The sequence below is a fragment of the Pelecanus crispus genome, chromosome 3 (genome assembly GCF_030463565.1).
Source record: "Pelecanus crispus isolate bPelCri1 chromosome 3, bPelCri1.pri, whole genome shotgun sequence".
Lineage (NCBI taxonomy): Eukaryota > Metazoa > Chordata > Aves > Pelecaniformes > Pelecanidae > Pelecanus > Pelecanus crispus.
In genome coordinates, this window is record NC_134645.1 from 29,124,469 (window position 1) to 29,141,834 (window position 17,366).

At 44.8% G+C, this 17,366-nt stretch overlaps 1 protein-coding gene across 2 annotated transcripts; it reads right to left on the reverse strand.

Annotated features, from left to right (window-relative positions):
* Positions 1-52: 52 nt before the first annotated feature.
* On the reverse strand, positions 53-15,439 carry MSH6 (mutS homolog 6). 2 transcript variants are annotated; one of them, XM_075707518.1, is made up of 10 exons: positions 15,183-15,439; positions 13,468-13,670; positions 10,534-10,709; positions 6,416-8,954; positions 4,764-5,029; positions 4,037-4,154; positions 1,699-1,788; positions 1,039-1,193; positions 683-882; positions 53-134 (listed from the first exon to the last, which is right to left on the reverse strand). In XM_075707518.1, exons 1-10 carry the CDS (start codon positions 15,437-15,439, stop codon positions 53-55), a joined length of 4,086 nt encoding a protein of 1,361 aa, XP_075563633.1. The 2 variants fall into 2 exon arrangements, with proteins under 2 accessions (XP_075563633.1, XP_075563632.1); XM_075707517.1 differs by having other exon boundaries at positions 6,416-8,957.
* Between the last annotated feature and the right edge of the window lie 1,927 nt (positions 15,440-17,366).

Below are 17,366 nucleotides of genomic sequence, written 5' to 3' on the forward strand. Positions count from 1 at the left end.
TTGTCTGATACCACCTTTTTGAGAAACCGCCAGTACAAAAACACTTGTGGGCTCAGAGATGACTGATCATAGCAGTAAGTTTCTCAACAGCATTTGCATCATGTGTTGCACCATCCACCACCAGGCACAGATACCTAAGGGAAATAATGATGTCAGCTTCACCGAACACAGACACCAAGGGGCAGAGCCTAAGCTTCCTGTTACTTGCACGGCTTTAGAAGCCGTAGATGCCATTTTGTGGCATCTGGTGTGAAGGCTGCCAGCAGCTGTCAGTGCCTGATGCAGAGGCAGCCACGGGGGGCTCTGGTACTACTGCAACATTCCCCAGTGCCCCCCTGGCACCGCACAGCAGCCATCAGCGCTGGGCTTACTCAGGCATTCCTGGGGTCAGGCTCAGCTTGCAGCCAGCCCAGCACCTCTGTGTAAATCAAGCTCTTAGCCCTAGAGACTAGCACAGTGACCCAAGGCTTCAAATGCTGCGTTACTCATCATACCTGCCATCTTGTCATCAGGCTTTAGTACTTCCCTCCCTCACTATTTGTGAAGTACGTTTGATACTCACAAAAATAGTTTTAACTTCCCCCTCTACTGTGAGACTATCAGCAAAAGCCACAGCCCAAGTTTTAAAGGGGATGCCTACTAAGCAATGTGCAACTTAAAAAGGGAAAACCCAAGGCCTTACCTGAATATTCTCAGTGAAATGGTAATTTTCTCGAACTCTTTCGCTTTTCTGTGCCCTTTCTGAATAACTTCTTCCGGAATATTTGCAAGTCTTGCTGCATTGAAGCCATAGCTCTTTGGACATGCTCCTTCAATGAACTTATACAGGAATGTAATTGTTTCCTGGCTTGGATCTTCACTCTCATTTTCAACCATACATGCCTAGAAAGAGTAAGTTACAAGTCAGTGTATGCAATACTTACAGACTAATAAATGCATGAAACATCACATCCTGTTCTCAGGACACCTCTGTGACTCTGGGCAGAAGAGTACACAATAGCATGCACAGCACGGGATTTCCCAGCCACTTACACATACCATGTGACCAAGCCGCACAGCCACGTTGTGCGAGTAATCCTCTACCAGCGAATGGTAGTGTGTGGAGAACAGGGTCCGACACTTGATTTTCTCTGCAAGTTCTTTCACAACTGCACTTGCTATAGCTGTTCCGTCAAAAGTAGCTGTGCCTCTGCCTGGAGAAGAAATAGAAAAGCAAAGACAAATGCAATGCGTTGTTTGCCATGTATCAATGTGTCATCTGTTTTTCTCCCTCCTTGCTGTGTGAAAGATGAACAAATAGCAGTGAGTAGTGAGGGCCACCAGCATCAGGGTGAAGTGACCTGAGTATTTGCCCTGTAACAATTGCACACACTTCTGCACTGCAGAAAGAGACATTTCTGCTCTCTTGAGACTTGCTACCGGCTTGCTCAAGGTTATTATGCAAAGGAAAGCAGGAAAACTTGACTAGAAATAGGCTAACATCAACTTGGGGGGTGGAAGGTGGTGTATTAGTTCCCAGGGCACCTAAGAAATACACATTATAGAGAAAATTACATAGATAGTGACCAGTTAAACATTAGCAGCATTACGATAAAACTGCTCCTGTGTACTTGGTTGCCATTTAGACAGCTCAGCAACCTTACAGATAGTCTTTAATCTTAGATTTAATTTCTGCCTGTTACAAAATAGACTAATTACCCAGTTCATCCACAAGAACAAGGGAATGCTCTGTTGCATGTTGGAGAATGCTGGAAGTCTCACTCAATTCAACGAAGAAGGTACTTTCACCTTTAAAAGAAATGACAAAAAAAGCAGCCATGAAGTAGTCCAAGATCTGAAAATTGCAACTAAACCCCCATTTAACCTTCACTAGAGTCTTGGTAAAGCTAAAATGAAACTTGACAGCAAACTTGAAGACAAAAACTTAAAGCTTTTTTTCTAGCATGAAAATGGTGGGTTTCCATTTGCCAGGAAAAGCAGGTTTTGGTTCCTTAAGAGTACAGGCATAGACACAAGTACAGTTAATCAAGTAAATAAGTTTCAGGCCACCTTATCTGTCTACTTTTAATAGCACTGGTCAGATGTACCAGCTGGACAAAAAGAGGGGCACAAAGGATACAAGATGGGGAGAATCTTTTGCCCCTTCTTGCTCTTAAATGCACAAGGCAGGCCTAAGGTGTGTGGCTTTTCAGTGTGAAACAGTCTTTCTTTAAGATTTTCTGCTTGCTCAGAGAACAGACTTACTGGTTTGGTAGTTGATGTATAAGGTAATGAATTAATCAGATAATTAAGGCTGTATTCATATGTACTCTACTTGAGTGAAGTATGACAAAGGAAATACACTGCTAATAAGGACTGAACATCTTACAGAAGTTCCAGCAACCCAGATAATACAAGGCCTGAAATTTAGACCCAAAATTGGGTTTTAGCAGATTACAAGCACAAGTACATACACAATTATTCAGACCCTCACACACAATAAATCCACATGTATAAAGTCCAGGTTTACTAGTTCTTTGTAGGGTTCATTCCAAATAATCACATGCAGCAGCAATTAATGTAATTCCAGAGCAGGCAAGTATTTACTGCCTGTACTCATGCTGCATGAGCACTGCTGTGATCTAAGGTAAGATTTTCAACACGGAGTGTTAAGCAGCGTTCAGCAATCCTGATTGTCTGCATTTATTTAAAGACATTTCCAGGACTGAATGTTTTTAACAATGTTTAGGAATAACCATTTATTCACTTTAGAAGATAAGCCCCTAAAATTACATAGGCAATTTTAAAATGGTATTACTTAAATTGTTACTTCATAAAAGTCCTGTTGACATCCGTTACAAAATGACTGCCATGGAACAACTTCCACTGTGCTTTCATTTCTACAGTGTGGAAACTAATGTGTCAAGAACAGATTTCAAAGCTAGTTCTGCTGTGCAGTGTTCAGATGATGTGAATTGTTAAAACGTTTGTGCTCATACTTGGAAGAGAAAAGAACAGCTCTCGGTTGATGGAATAAAAGTAAAAAATGCAACATTTTTCTGCAACAGAGGTGGTCTAGAAAGGGCAGGTTATATTTCTACCAAAAGCACTTAAGTACTCTTCCATTCTTAAGATTTCTTCTTGTACTGAAATTAAATAAAATGGAAAATAGCTGGGCAAAGAAAGCCTTAATAAAATTCTCCAGCTGCAAAGAAAAGCCTTGATTTGGGGAAGTGTAAATATTTTTTTTAATTAAGAACTCGGAATGATTCATTTCCAAATTCCTTATGTGCAACCAGTTCAGTAGGCTGAACTCCCTTCATATTCACTGACCCACGTTTTTCAGCACAAAGACCACAGAAAATCTGCACCCTCTTCACATGAGTTGTGCTACTACTCTTATTACCACAAAAATTACTTTGTTTTTCTAGCCCCATGACACTTTGCCTACGACCACAGGCAGACTTTCCCATTCCAGTTGTTGTGTCATCCTCCACTTCTGTCTTCTCTCCATGGAAGAAACAAGATACTCCCAAGAATTGTCAACTACTGCTTCCAAGAAAGAAGCCTGCCTCTCTCTCCATCATCTGAAGAAACCAGACTTCAGACATAAGGCAGGCATTCTGATTGGAACAAGGGACCTCTGGTCCTTGTGAGAAGGTACAAAACCAGCTCGTCTACAACAGCTACCTGACTATCACTGTCCCATTCTAGAACACTTAGAAAAAGATACCTATGTAAGTGGAACACAATCAAACTGTCTAATATCCAAAAACATATTCCTCAGACTTGCATCCAGCTGGAAGGCAGGCCTTTAATATTAAAATTCATTAAAAAGTGGTCCTATGTGTCTGTCAAAAATAAGGAGGACAAGCATATCAAATCAAGCCTAACTACAATCCTGTTTCTACTCTGAACAATGAGAGACAACAAATTAGTTGCCCAGCTCTCCCTGCAAAATCAACAGACTATCCCTTTCCAATTTGCCACTCAAAGCAAGAAAAGAAACTCACTCAGTGGCAAAAGCACTCTGGGCAGCTGGATTTCAGAAACTCACCTGACATAATCCTGTCTGAGGCACCAAGTCTCGTAAATACTCTGTCAATCGGTGTAAGCCTGCAGACTTCAGCAGGTACGTAGCATCCCAGTTGAGCCATTATAACCAGGAGACCAGCCTGCAGAACAAACATGAAAACATTTCAATTTTTACTATGTGCTTGGAGCTTCAGTTCCACACAGAGAACGAAACTGTATTTCCCCTAAAACAAAGACTACAGTACGTAAAGCCTCCTACTGTTTTAACAGCTCCAGGCTGCAGCATCATAATCTCAAGTAGGACTAATCTACTCTGAAAGCCTTCAAAACACACGTTATCACAGCAAGCAGTGTTTCTAAAGCAAACTCCCTGTTGCTTTCCCAGTTGCCGCTAATCTCTATTTTCATCTTGTTCAACCTGTAGAAGCATCTTTTGCCAGATGATACCATGTCCTGGATAAGGCCACTTGAAAAGATAAAAGATACTCTATCAACTGTCTCTCATATGAGAAAAAAAACCTTTTTCCTCACTAAAGCAAGTGAAAGCGGAAAATTTACTTTCTAAACATGGGCATTTTCTACCGGATTATATTTTGTCTTTACAGTGTAATTGCTGTACAGTGCTGCACACCCTGAAGACCACTACTGGAACCTCCTTTGACATTTATAAACAGTCCAGTCATGTAATGCCTTTATGCAAAACACAGAGGTACTCTGGAATATTTGATCTTATGTAGAGAGTGAATCACCTGTCTCATAAGCGTAGATTTGCCACCCATATTCGGGCCAGTAACTAACACACAGGAAGCTTCACTACCGCTATCTTCATCTTTGCTGCCTATCATGATGTCGTTAGGAATAAAATCATCCCCAAAGAAAGTTTTTGTAATGCATGGATGGCGTGAATTTTTAAGTTCCAGGAAGGGAGGAGCACTATCCACAGGCAGTAGAATTACAGGTCGGCACAGTGGTCCATCACCATCTTGACTGTAGTTAGCAAGGGACATCAAGACATCTATAAGATTAAGAGAAATTCCAGTAAGTCACGCTTATCACCTTTCTTTATTCGTTCACTGGAATGCATTTACTCATTGAATAGCATTTTTTGTAAACACCATTTTCCATTTCATTTTCCTGGAAAACACCCAAGAAGTACTCCAGAAGAACAAGTAAAAGGTGGGGATATTCACAATGTCTTTCCTCATTCCTTCCAGATCTCTACTAATGTCAGATTAAAAATCCTCCCCTCTAGTTTTTAGTTTAAAAGTCTTCAAAAATCCACATCATTTCACTTTGAAAGCTATGTTTCTTTAAAGTACATGTATAAAATGTATTTTGTTTTCTGGTATTGGTTTTTGGTTTGGAATAAGATAAGAGGAAATCAGCTTCTGTGACAGAGAATTACTTTGTTAAGAATCATAATACTGCTTGAAAGTTGTCAGAATAAATCTATATAAATATTAAAATTCTGTTGGCCTAGCAGAAAGCAGCAGCACAACCCCTCTCAATTAGCCTAGCTCTAAGGTTCTAAAAGCTGATTACCTACAAATGAGACCATGTTATGTGATTTTAGAGACTTTACGCACACATATTAAGCTGAGCCCAAAAGCTGTCTCCCTCTCTACTGAAAATCAGTGCAGTACTTGCCCTGGTACTGTGGTGTAGCTGATGTGACTGCCTCCCAGCTCTCCCAGCCCACTCAGAGAACCTGTTCCTAGACTACACTCACTGCCCGCCTGTCCTCCATTTTCTGCCCCAGTGGCATTCAGAGAGTGCTTTCATTTTTCCCTGGAACAAAGGCATCCCAGAGTGCCTCATGCTAGTAGAAAATTCATAGTACAAGAGTACACCAGTCCCGAGAAGGGATTACAGGAGACTGTTCTAACCCAGGAATTTAAGGAAGATTTGGGCAAGTCTTCCTACTAGACTACCTTCTTCAAGGCAGTGACAATGAGCACTTTTTTATTTTTAAAGACTGCTGAGAAAGCAGCCTGCTCAGATGGAAAGGAGATGACTAGCAGGTTAGATTTTTATACCTCCATCTGCATCGCTGCCTTCATTTAATAAGGAGCTACTAATCCATAGACAAGAATCCTAGAAGTAGTGAGACACCCACCAGGCTACGCTGAACTGTGAGAAATACTCAGCTGCACACCTAAAATCACACAACAGGAATGAAGAAAGAGCCTGCAAACATCAAGACCCAGCAATCCATCTGTTCTGCCATTTACTGTCAGGAGGGAAACAGGTGATCACTGCTAATGCTGTTATCACAATCACAGTTTTTCAACTACAAATTAAGAGCTGGCAACAAGCCTTTTTTTACTTATCCAGGTCAGATTTCATCATTTACTATACAAAAGTATTTTTACTCTATGTCAAAATGAAGAAAACCGCTTACCTAACACAGCAATGCATTCCACAGCGGTCTGCCAGTCTTTGCTATTTTTATCGAAGTTGTAAAACAAACGCCTCATACAGTCTTTTAGTGCTGCATCTCTGCGCTCTTCAGCATTAACCATTGCAGCCAGCATCTTCTCAATCTCCTTAGTCCAGTAACGCTTATATCCCTTCCTGGTTGACTTCAACTCATATTCCTCAGGCAAATTACGTGATATTGCACTTTCCGGTATTTCCATTTGGTATCGGTTTTTGCCTGCCCCCCAATACAGCATGGATTTGAATCCAAGCAGTTTGCGTTGCTTATCCAGGTACTTGTGAAGATCTTCTTCAACGGTTTTAATATCCTGTAGTGCTTTATCATAATCAGGGTCAAAGCCCGCCTTTGGAGTAATCACTCCCGTCTTTCGAGCCTGGTTATGATCAAAAGCAGTATCCCATCTTTTAAGCTCTGCACTCAAGTCTGGGAAGCGGCCATCTGGATTTTTGGCTTTACGGGTGACCAGCTGCTTAAGAACTTTAGATTTGAAGTCACTGGCAATTTCTTCCATGACATCGACAATTTCATTCATTACTTTAAACCCCTCCAGTGCAGACAAAAAGTCAGCAATTTTTTTTTTGCTGTATTTGATTTCTTCATAAAAGATGGCCCTGCTGTCAGGATGGTTCTGACTTTTAAGTGGTGATCCAATACTGTGAATTTTGCTGAGCAGCCTTTCAAGGTCAGGAAGTTTCTTCAGGTGCTCACTAACTTCAGACATTTTATCCGGCACTGCCAGAAGGTCCTCAACAGCATCTAAACGATCGTTGATGGACTTGGGATTGCAAAGCGGAGCGCAGAGCCACTGTTTCAGGAGTCGCTTCCCAAATGGTGTACAACAAGAATCAATCCTTTCCAACAAAGTACCTTCTGTGGTTCCATTGGTTCCGTTCTGCAGGACTTCCAAGTTCATCAGGGTGACTCCATCCAGCACCATCCGCTGGTCAGTTTTGGCAAAGAAACTACTTAAACTCATAGTTTTTGCAGTATCAATATCCACAGGGACATACTCCTCGAAGTTTGCCAGTGATAACAGCTCCTGATCAATCAGACATTTTTTGAGATAGAAAACACACCCCCCAAGAGCTGACAAAGCTAATTCACTGTTTTCACCAGGAGTTAATCCCAGCGAGTCACTCTCTGAAGTCAGAGATTTGATTACAGAGGGCAGAGAACATCCATTTTCAGAGTTCTGTTTCTCCTTGAAATATCCTTCTTCAAGAAGGACTTTTAGTGTTTTAGATGCATTCCAGAACTGGGAACCAGAGATCAGCCCCTCCTGAATGCAGGAAACAAGTGAGCCCTTCAGTATCTTCTGCGTGTCCACAGACAGGTTCCCCTTCTCATACAGTACCTGCACGGGAGTGTAATGCGCTACTAAAGTCCTAAACCTCGAACAATGCCTGTCATCGGAGAACTGGCCTACATAAAACTTCCCCACGGAAGTGTCAACAAAGCAGACCCCATAAACACGTTGTCCAGAGGAGTCTTCTTTTTCCTTAACACACAGCAAGTATTTGTTATGGTTCTCAGAGGGATCACAGTCCAGAACACTGTAAGTCTGAGTTCCTTTGGTGATGATTCTGCATATTTCTCGGCGTACAACCTTGTCAAATTTTGTTGGGTGGGCCATTGACTTGTAGCGCGTTTCCATCATTTCAGGAGTTTCTGTTTGCTCAACACGGGCTACCTTGTAGCCCTTCTGCACTAGAACATCGGAGAATCTGCCAAACGCAGTTTCTGGAAAACCTGAATGGGCCCAAGTACCTTTCATAAAGATCAGGCCCAACTCATTTACACCAGTGACTGCATCCATATGATACAACTCATAGAATTTTCCAACTTTGTAGAAAATCACAGCATCAAAGTTTTGACTTTTCAGCTGCCACCACCTCCGCATTCCTGGCGTACACTTGTTGAGATAGTCCTCAGGTACATACAGAGTACATGGGTCATAATCGGGGTCATCCTGCCGTTTCCTGTGCGCATCTTTCTTTTTCCCCTCCTGCAGCCAATCAAGCTTTTCATGTTCCCATACTGCAAAGCCACCAATGCCTCCACTGCAAGCATTTGCTTGAGATTCAAAAGTTTCAGGTGCTGCAAATGATGTCAGCTTAGACTTGGCTTCTAAAGAAACCGTTGCTGCTCTTTTGGGCGTTTCAGACCGTTCATTTTCTAAGCTACACCTTTTAGCAGGCTTGTTTATCTCTCTTCTCTTTCGTTTAGAAGGGACTTTTATGGGACTTTCTGCAACGCTCTCTGCGTCTGTCTCTGTGTCAGTAGATTCATTTTCATCCACCCCACTACTAGCTTCCTCACTGCTTGCAGCTTCTTTCACATCAGGCTTGAACTCTACATCAGAGCCATCATGATCACTGTCAGAATCCAACACTCTTCTTCTTTTGGCCTTTATGGCACTTTCCCTGCTCATTACTCGCTTATTGCTCTTCACATCCTCCTCACTATTGCAGTCATCACTGTTGCCTGATGCACTTTCACTCTGCTGAAAAATAAATTATTTTACCTATAAAAAATTCTGGCTACAAAGTAAAGTATCACAGCTGTAAAAAGAAGCACAAAAGCGTGCAATAATGCAGTAGCTATGATACTTTAAGCAAGAGACAGCAGAGCCACAGCCAATTCCATTCACCTTCACAGTATTTAATTTTTTTCTGGATAACGAACTGCTACCAGCCAGTGCCATACTAACTCTTTGTATTCTTTACGGCCTCATTCACGACTTTGTGTAAGTAATGCTGATGAACAAAACATTTAAACTGGACAAAAGGCATATGGTATACAAAATTCAGCACAAAGGAGAAATGCCTCCATAAGCTAACTCTGTGCTGTAATTTTTTCCTACTGACCTATGTCAGAAATGTGATTGCGTTTGGCAGCCTTTCAGTACTAGCCTATGTGAGTTTTGCCCAGTTTGGGGGGGTTTTTTTGGTGGATTTTTTGTTTTGTTTTGGTGGGTTTTGTTTTTTGTTTGTTTGTTTGTTTTGGGTTTTTTGAGTTAACTACCTATTTCCACCTACAAACATACTACATTACAGTAGCCTTCAGAAAGTTCACGCATGTCTAGGAGAAAGAAACGAAACTCCATTATTTGCCTTTTCAGCCTGAAACTTTTAAGAACTCCAGTGCCAGTGGTGGAGAAAAACAGTAGTGGAGGGACTGTAATGTGTACAATGTGCCAGTGCCCACCGTACTGTTGCCACGATCATAACACAATGCTTGGAGTGGCACCTGTCCCCTGGGGGCAGTGTCACACTGGAGAAAAAGTAGATGGGCCACGCTGACAGAGGAGGTAAGGAAAACCACTATCCCATGGACAGCTTCCTCATACCATTCCTTTTCAAAGAAAGCTATTCCAATGCATATGGTGGTACTGAAATAATATTTGAATCAGTCAGAATACAATATGAATACAATAAAAGATCTCTTTTTAGTTACCCCACCAACAGATTGGTGTTAACAGTACAAGAATTCGCATTTTAGTGCTACTCTACAAGATGAGGCCAGGCTCCAAAAATCGAATTTAACACCTTAAAATGAATACTCAAAAAGTTAGAAATTTCTGCATTATGACAAATTAAATCTTCAGATTGAACTTAGGGGAACTTGGAATATGAATAGCAGACAGAGAAGATAAAAAGATGCACCAAGAAAAAAACAAAACAAAACAAAACAAAAAAAAAAGAAGTACTTTCTGAGTGAGAAAGTGAACCACCTGGCTTACCTGGGGAGTGATCAATGAAGAGTGTTAGAGAAGTTAAGTAACTTCTGAGGTCAGTCCTTACCATACAGAACACCAAAGAGATATTAGACTTGTCTTTCTGACTAGAAAAGGTGAGAGACCAGCATATGACCTGACAACACAGAAGCAGTACCAAAAAAAAAAAAAAAAAAAAAAAAAAAAAGAGACATACGCATACATACGCATGCATCATTAAAGAGCAGATAAGCTGTGATTACCGTACCAGGGAATTGCAGTATATACTATGCTTAGTTCCAAGAGACAACGTCCAAGTTCTAGCACTATTTCTGGAAATGACAGCAAGTAAGAAAAATTTTACCTCCATTTCTTCCTCTTCCTCCTCCTCTGTGTCTGAAGGTTCACTGCATACTGCCAGTTCAAGCCGCTTGGTTTTATCTTTACTCATTGCATCATCCGCTAGCACCATTGCTCTTTTAATTTCAGGCTTTGTACTATAAAACATACCTCCTTTCAGCGTGTTCCCATCTGATGAACCTGTAAACCCACAAATAATTTGTCAGAAACTGAAGTTAGTCTAGCAGTTAGCCAGTCCTTTAGTTAGTGTTCATACTTCACTTTTAATTGTATTCAGACAACTAGTATAATTGTGTAACATCCTGTGTTGTTACCAGTCACTCCCACCACATCTTAAATATAGCATCCCATCACTCATTCAGCCTGATAAACTACCCTTAGAGAAACACTCACAAATGAAATGCCTACCCAGTACATGAACACTTAAAGAATTGCTTCTATTTCTGTAACTCATTACCACATCTGAATACTTCTACGCTAAGCTCTAAACACCCTCACACTAACTATAGTTACTACCAAAAAGCAACACTTTACACCAGCAGTGCAGCAGACCTGACTGAGACCACATGGCTATTGTAGCCATGACAGGCAAGTTCAACCATAAAGGTACCTTCAAGTTATGGGCATGAGCTATCTATGACATAGACCTCTTGGCTAAAGCTCTGCTGGCCGTTCAGACTGCTCCTGTAAGTGCAGCAAGGCGTCTGACCCAACACCAACCTATTAGCCAGATTAGCTGAGCATCAATCACGCTGGCAATTCACCCTGACACTACAGGGTATCAAGCAAAGCCTACTATTAATAACTGCACCATTCCCTCATCCTCTTTCATACCCCTTGAGCATCAGTTCCTCCTTCCACTACCTGCACATAAACACAAAAGCAAAGCCAACCAATCTACAGACTGATTTCGAGAAAGGGTCCCCAAAAACACTGAGATTCATCTTAATGCCATGCTCAAGAAATGAATGGTATATGTAACATATTATATATTCAACTTGGGGAAAGAAAGAAGGGGGACATAAAGAGTATGCTACAGATGGGAAAGGGTGATTCCTTTTTCTGCTCTTAATGGTTTAGCTGGCTGCATATAACAGTAGGATCTACCTGAATAGGTGCTTACACCCACTCTTGTAAATCCCTTCACACGCTGCTATTGACTGAGGCTTCAGCTCTAAGTCAATGGTAGACAAAAGGCAGCTGAATTCTAGGAGGCCAACTATCTCAGAAATAAGCCAAACAGAATTCTTTCTCACATTCATTTCTTTGAGCTTGCAGTAGCAAAGCATGGAGTTACAAGTAGCTGCTTCTACAGCACAAATGCAACACATTAACAAACCAGATCTCCATTTTAGTTTTGCAAATGCAGTGAGACAATCTAAAAACACTTTGCGTTTAATATTGACAATTCAACAACAGCAGGAGAAAGATCGCATCTTTTACTTGAACTGCATACTCAAGTGTGCAACACCTGCATACTCACTTAGCCAGCTTGTATGTAACTCCACTTCTTGCATGCCCAACTGTTAGAAGTCTAGCCTGTGCTGTCTATATTTATTCAGTTACAAACAGTAACACAATGTAAGAACCTTTGCCATTTTCTTACCCAAAGACTCCAACACTCTTACTTTGTATACAAAGATGCTTTTTGTCTGAATTTAAAAGCAAAGTATGTATTTTAAATATTTTTCTTCTGTTCTGCATTAACCACATTTCTTGTGGATAGACCAGTGTTTCTGTGCTTAAACATTCTGAACACCTCTTATTTTTCTGCAATTTTCTTCTGGTAAACAGATCAATTCTCCTTACCTGTATTTGCTTCTAAGTGCAACTGCAAGCTGTTAAAATATATTTGATTATTTTAAAATACCTTCAGGAAAGATACATATAAATCATGGACCAATTCACTTGCATGAAATTATGCTAACATTTACAGTAATAACACCACCATTTTAACTTAAAACTAACTATGGCTTAAGCGCAGTACATTCAAGTATAAACAAGCCAAAAAAAGATGACATGATCACATGAGATGGAGCTCTGACTTGTAAAAAGGAAGAAACTGTTTAATTCAGTTGTTTCACTGACATCATAAGCAAATCCTACAATGTGCCAAAAATACTGTATTACACCCAAAGTACTTGTTTGACTAACGAGACAGTTTACAGCAACATGATTTACACATGACAGTTTACAGCTAATGATTCAGTTTTCAGCAACAGTAAAATTATAAAACAAGGGGAAAACAGATCATGATTATTAATAAGGTGAGATTATGCAAAATGTTGTTTTAATTCTTGATTACATTTGATTTTCATTAGTTAGCAAAGTCATTTCTTAAAGATGACAAACACCAACTCAGCTCTTTAGCTACAAGCACTACCCTAAAAAACACTATGAATTCTCAAGATATATATTTTATTAACAAAACTGTACTGCACTGCTTAAAAGAAATAACACCACAGTAGAATTAATTTCAGTTACCTAACATCCTGTGCCTAGTCTTTCAATTCTGGACAAACTGCAGTTCCCAAATAGCTGCTTAAAACTGGGGTTTGACATTCCTAATAGTTTAAGGCTTTCAGGGCTAAAAATTGAAATAGCGGATTTATCTTTTAGATTTTTTTTTTTATATTGAAGGGAGAAATAACAGAAAAAAACCTTTAAAACATAATCAAGCTTTAAGTTTGTGCTCTAATTTAATGATCAAGAGGACTTAAGTGTTTTATGCTTAAAGAACTGTATAACCATAAACGCACCTGTAACCCTCAAAACCTTGCTTTCTCTAACTTACAAAGTACAAAGCATGCTTTCCCACACTAGTCTTGGTTTTACTGCTTTTTCCCTATGGAGAATACCATACCCTATACTCCATGCCTATGTTTCCAAAACAAGTGACATATTTCCGTTTCAAAAAAGTTTTATTCATATCTCTTACCTTTATATGGCCTCAGATATTTAATACTGACCCAGCCCCTTGTAGGGCTGTCATCAAAAAACTGTACATGGACACGAGTGGATTTTCCTTTTCCTCTGACTATTGTTCTTTCAGTCGGATGGTTGTATATGAGACATGGCCACCAAGGATAACCTTCCATCTTGGCCCAGACCAAGTCACCAGGCGAATACTCACAGGAGACACTGCAAAGACAACAGATGTGTAATTTTAAACATTTAAAACACAGCTCTCTTCATAGACGTAACTGCACGCTGCTTCTGAGCAGCTTGCCCTCTGAAGGTCTTGGAAGGCTCCTAGGTAGTGCAACCTAGATTATACAGTCCTACACCACCACCAATACTTCTCTTAAACGATTTTTTTGATTCACTCCTCCAAGTTCTACTGGATTCCCACAGAGACAGAGCTTTATAGTCACAGAAGACTGGCTGAGGTCAGAAGGAACCTCTGGAGGTCACCTTGTCCAACCCCCATGCTCAAGCAGGGCCACCTAGAGCCATGTGTAACCAGACTCTTAGTGGATTTCTTAAGGGAGGAGGAGAAAGTAACTGGGATCAACCAGACTTTACCTAAAAGATTGTGGACTATGTATTATGAATTGTCAACCTACATAACTAAGACAAGTCTTCCCGCAGAGACTAATTCTCAGCAAGGCACCTAAAGGAAAGGAGTAAGATTTCCAAAAACCCTCAAGCCACCAAAACGACAAAAAAAACCCCAAAAAACTCTGTCTCCACTGCAAGGCACCTGATGCAACTTTTACTTGCTCTCTCCTTCTCCTTCTCCCCTGAGATTTCAACCCAGCCACTGCCACACTCTACCACTGATGACCATGGGCGTCCCTGTAGGCTGTAGCCAAACAGTCAGTGACATCCAGCTTTGAGACACTTTAACCTTCATAGAATCATAGAATTGTTTAGGTTGGAAAAGACCTTTAAGATCATCAAGTCCAACCATTAGCCTAACACTACCAAGTCCACCACTAAACCAATTAAGGGCAGAGTAGTAATTTCATGATGGAGAGTGGCCTGGCAAGCTCCTCCGCCAGCTCCCTCAGTACCCTCGGGTGGATCCCATCCGGCCCCACAGTCCTGTGTCATGTTAGAGAACAGACAGGACATTTAGGCACGAGTGAAAAACCGTATTTCAAAAGAGGGAAAACTAAGAATAAGATCGCCTCTCTGCAGATGCCGGCGTTATCCTGCCGGCAGCCCCGTCCCTCCTCCCCAAACCCTGGCTGGGGGAGAAGGCCGCGGGCCTCCATCACCGCACGCCGCTTTTGGGAGCGCCTCCCCCGTGGCACGGCGCCGCCCGCCCGGCCTCCACACACGCACCCTCCGGCGCTTCCTAGCGAGCCCCGGCCCCGAGCGGCACGGCTCCCGCCAGCCACCGCAGCGGCGGGGGGCCAAAATCGCGGGGCTGGCTGCAAACCCGCCCCCCTCCCCCCGCGCCGGGAAGGCCCCGGCGGGCCCAGGCGGCGGCGGGCGGCCACCGCCTCCCGGGGGGGGGCGGGGGGTGTGGAGGCTGGGGGGGGACACACACCGGCACCTCCGCGCCCCGCTCCAGCCGCCACCGGCGGCAGCGCCCGCCCCGCCCCCCTCCCGCAACGGTCCGCGCGCGCTGCCACCCCCGCCCCCCGCCTCCCCTCACGCAGGCCGCGCTCCCGCCTCCCCGCCCCCCCCAGCCCCACCGGTTACCTGGGGGCCTTGGCGGCCGCGCCGTCCCCTCCGCCCTTCTCCCCCGCCTCCTTGCGCCGGGCCGCAGCTCTGCCCGCTGCGCCGTTGCTCGCCGCGCCGGCGGGGCTGGTGGCGGCCTGGCGGCCATTCTGCTCCCCTGAAGCGCGGCGGCGGGCCCCCGCGCCGGCCTCTGGAGGCGAGGGTGCCGGTGCCGCCGCCCGAGGCGGTGCCTGGGAGGCCTTGGGGAAGAAGCGGAGCAGGGTGCTCTGGCGAGACATGGCCACGGCGGGAAGCGCGGCCAAGCCCGCCAAGCGCGCGCCAAACCCGCCAGCGCGCGCCCCGCCCCTGGGCGTGGCCGGCCCCGGATCCCCCCCCCCCCCCCCCCCGGCGCGCGCGCCGGCCGCCGCGGGCGGGAAGCGCCGTGGGGGGGCGTTGCGGCGCGCGCGTTGCGGCGCTCGCGCCGCGGTGCCGCCGCCGCCTCCCCGCTCCGCTCCGCTCCGCTGAGCGCCCGCCCCGGCAGCCCGAGCCCCGGCCCCCGCAGGTGCCCCTCAGGCCCTCCCTGCCGGGGCCCCCGCGTTCGCCCCGCCTTCCCCCTCCCCGCCGCTGGCAGAGGGCCGGGGCCGCCGCAGGGCCTACCGCCTGGCAGCGTCCCGGCCTGCTGCGCCCTGGCCTCCCAGGCAGGCGCTTTCCCGAGCTCGGTAGCTCAACGGCAAGGTCCGTCCTTGTTAACTCCAGCCCTGCAAACCCTGCTCCTTGTCCGCCGTGAGGCCGAGGTGGTTGTTACAGTCACGTTGAGATGAGGGTGAGCTGGGGCCTTCCCCGCAAAAACGTCCTTGGGGAAGGAGAAGCTGTGGCGCCTGCACTGGAGAGCTTCTTCCCCACCTCTGCGGTAGAGGGCCAGAGCAGCGGTGCGGTGGGAAGAGGAGAAGCTGGTACGTGGCCAGAGGAGAAGCTTGGGCAGCTGCCGGTCCCGCTCCCAGGCTGCAAGATGGTACCTGGCTGCTGGCTTTACTGGCAGATGCACAGTAGAGCTAAGAAATGGCAGCTAAAATAATAGGATCTCTTCCTCTGCTCTTCCTACGTTTTTTTTTTTTCATGTTCATAGGTGAGGCTATGTCCTTGAAAAGCAATTTTTTGAGGCATTAGAATACAAACCATTTCATGGTTCTTAACTGTTGTGCTTAAGCTACGGTATTACAGAGCAAAAATCATGGCTTGGACGGGCGTAGTCTTCGCTGGGTAAAAAACTGGCTGGGTGGCCGAGCACAGAGAGTTGTGGTAAATGGAGTTAAGTCCAGTTGGCGGCCAGTCACGAGCGGTGTTCCCCAGGGCTCTGTTTTGGGGCCAGCCTTGTTTAATATCTTTATCAACGATCTGGATGAGGGGATTGAGTGCACCCTCAGTAAGTTTGCAGGTGACACCAAACTGGGTGGGAGTGTCGATCTGCTCGAGGGTAGGATGGCCCTGCAGAGGGACCTGGACAGGCTGGACCGATGGGCCGAAGTGAACTGTATGAGGTTTAACAAGGCCAAGTGCCGGGTCCTTCACTTGGGTCACAACAACCCCATGCAACGCTACAGGCTTGGGGAAGAGTGGCTGGAAAGCTGCCCAGCAGAAAAGAACCTGGGGGTGCTGGTAGACAGCCGGCTGAACATGAGCCAGCAGTGTGCCCAGGTGGCCAAGAAGGCCAACAGCATTCTGGCTTGTATCAGGAATAGTGTGGCCAGCAGGAGCAGGGAGGTGATTGTGCCCCTGTACTCGGCGCTGGTGAGGCCACACCTGGAATACTGTGTCCAGTTTTGGGGCCCTCACTGCAAGAAGGACACTGAGGTGGTGGAGCGTGTCCAGAGAAGGGCAATGAAGCTGGTGAAGGGTCTGGAGCACAGGCCTTATGAGGAGCAGCTGAGGGAACTGGGGTTGTTTAGCCTAGAGAAGAGGAGGCTGAGGGGAGACCTTATCGCTCTCTACAACTACCTGAAAGGAGGTTGTAGTGAGGTGGGTGTTGGTCTCTTCTCCCCAGTAGTTAGCGATAGGACGAGAGGAAATGGGCTCAAGCTGTGCCAGGGGAGGTTTAGGCTGGAAATTAGGAGAAATTTCTTCATGGAAAGGGTAGTCAAGCATTGGAACAGGCTGCCCAGAGAGGTGGTGGATTCCCCATCCCTGGAAGCGTTCAAAAAACGGATAGACGTGGCACTTTGGGACATG

Bases quoted from the DNA above. Each gene is read 5' to 3' on its own strand.
- MSH6 (XM_075707517.1), bottom strand. From the start codon at position 15,439: ATGTCTCGCCAGAGCACCCTGCTCCGCTTCTTCCCCAAGGCCTCCCAG. The intron at 8,958-10,533 runs GTAAAATTTTTC...TTTATTTTTCAG, and splicing joins AGGAAGAGGAAGAAATGGAG to CAGAGTGAAAGTGCATCAGG. The intron at 4,155-4,763 runs GTGATTCACTCT...TTTGTTCTGCAG, and splicing joins AATCTACGCTTATGAGACAG to GCTGGTCTCCTGGTTATAAT.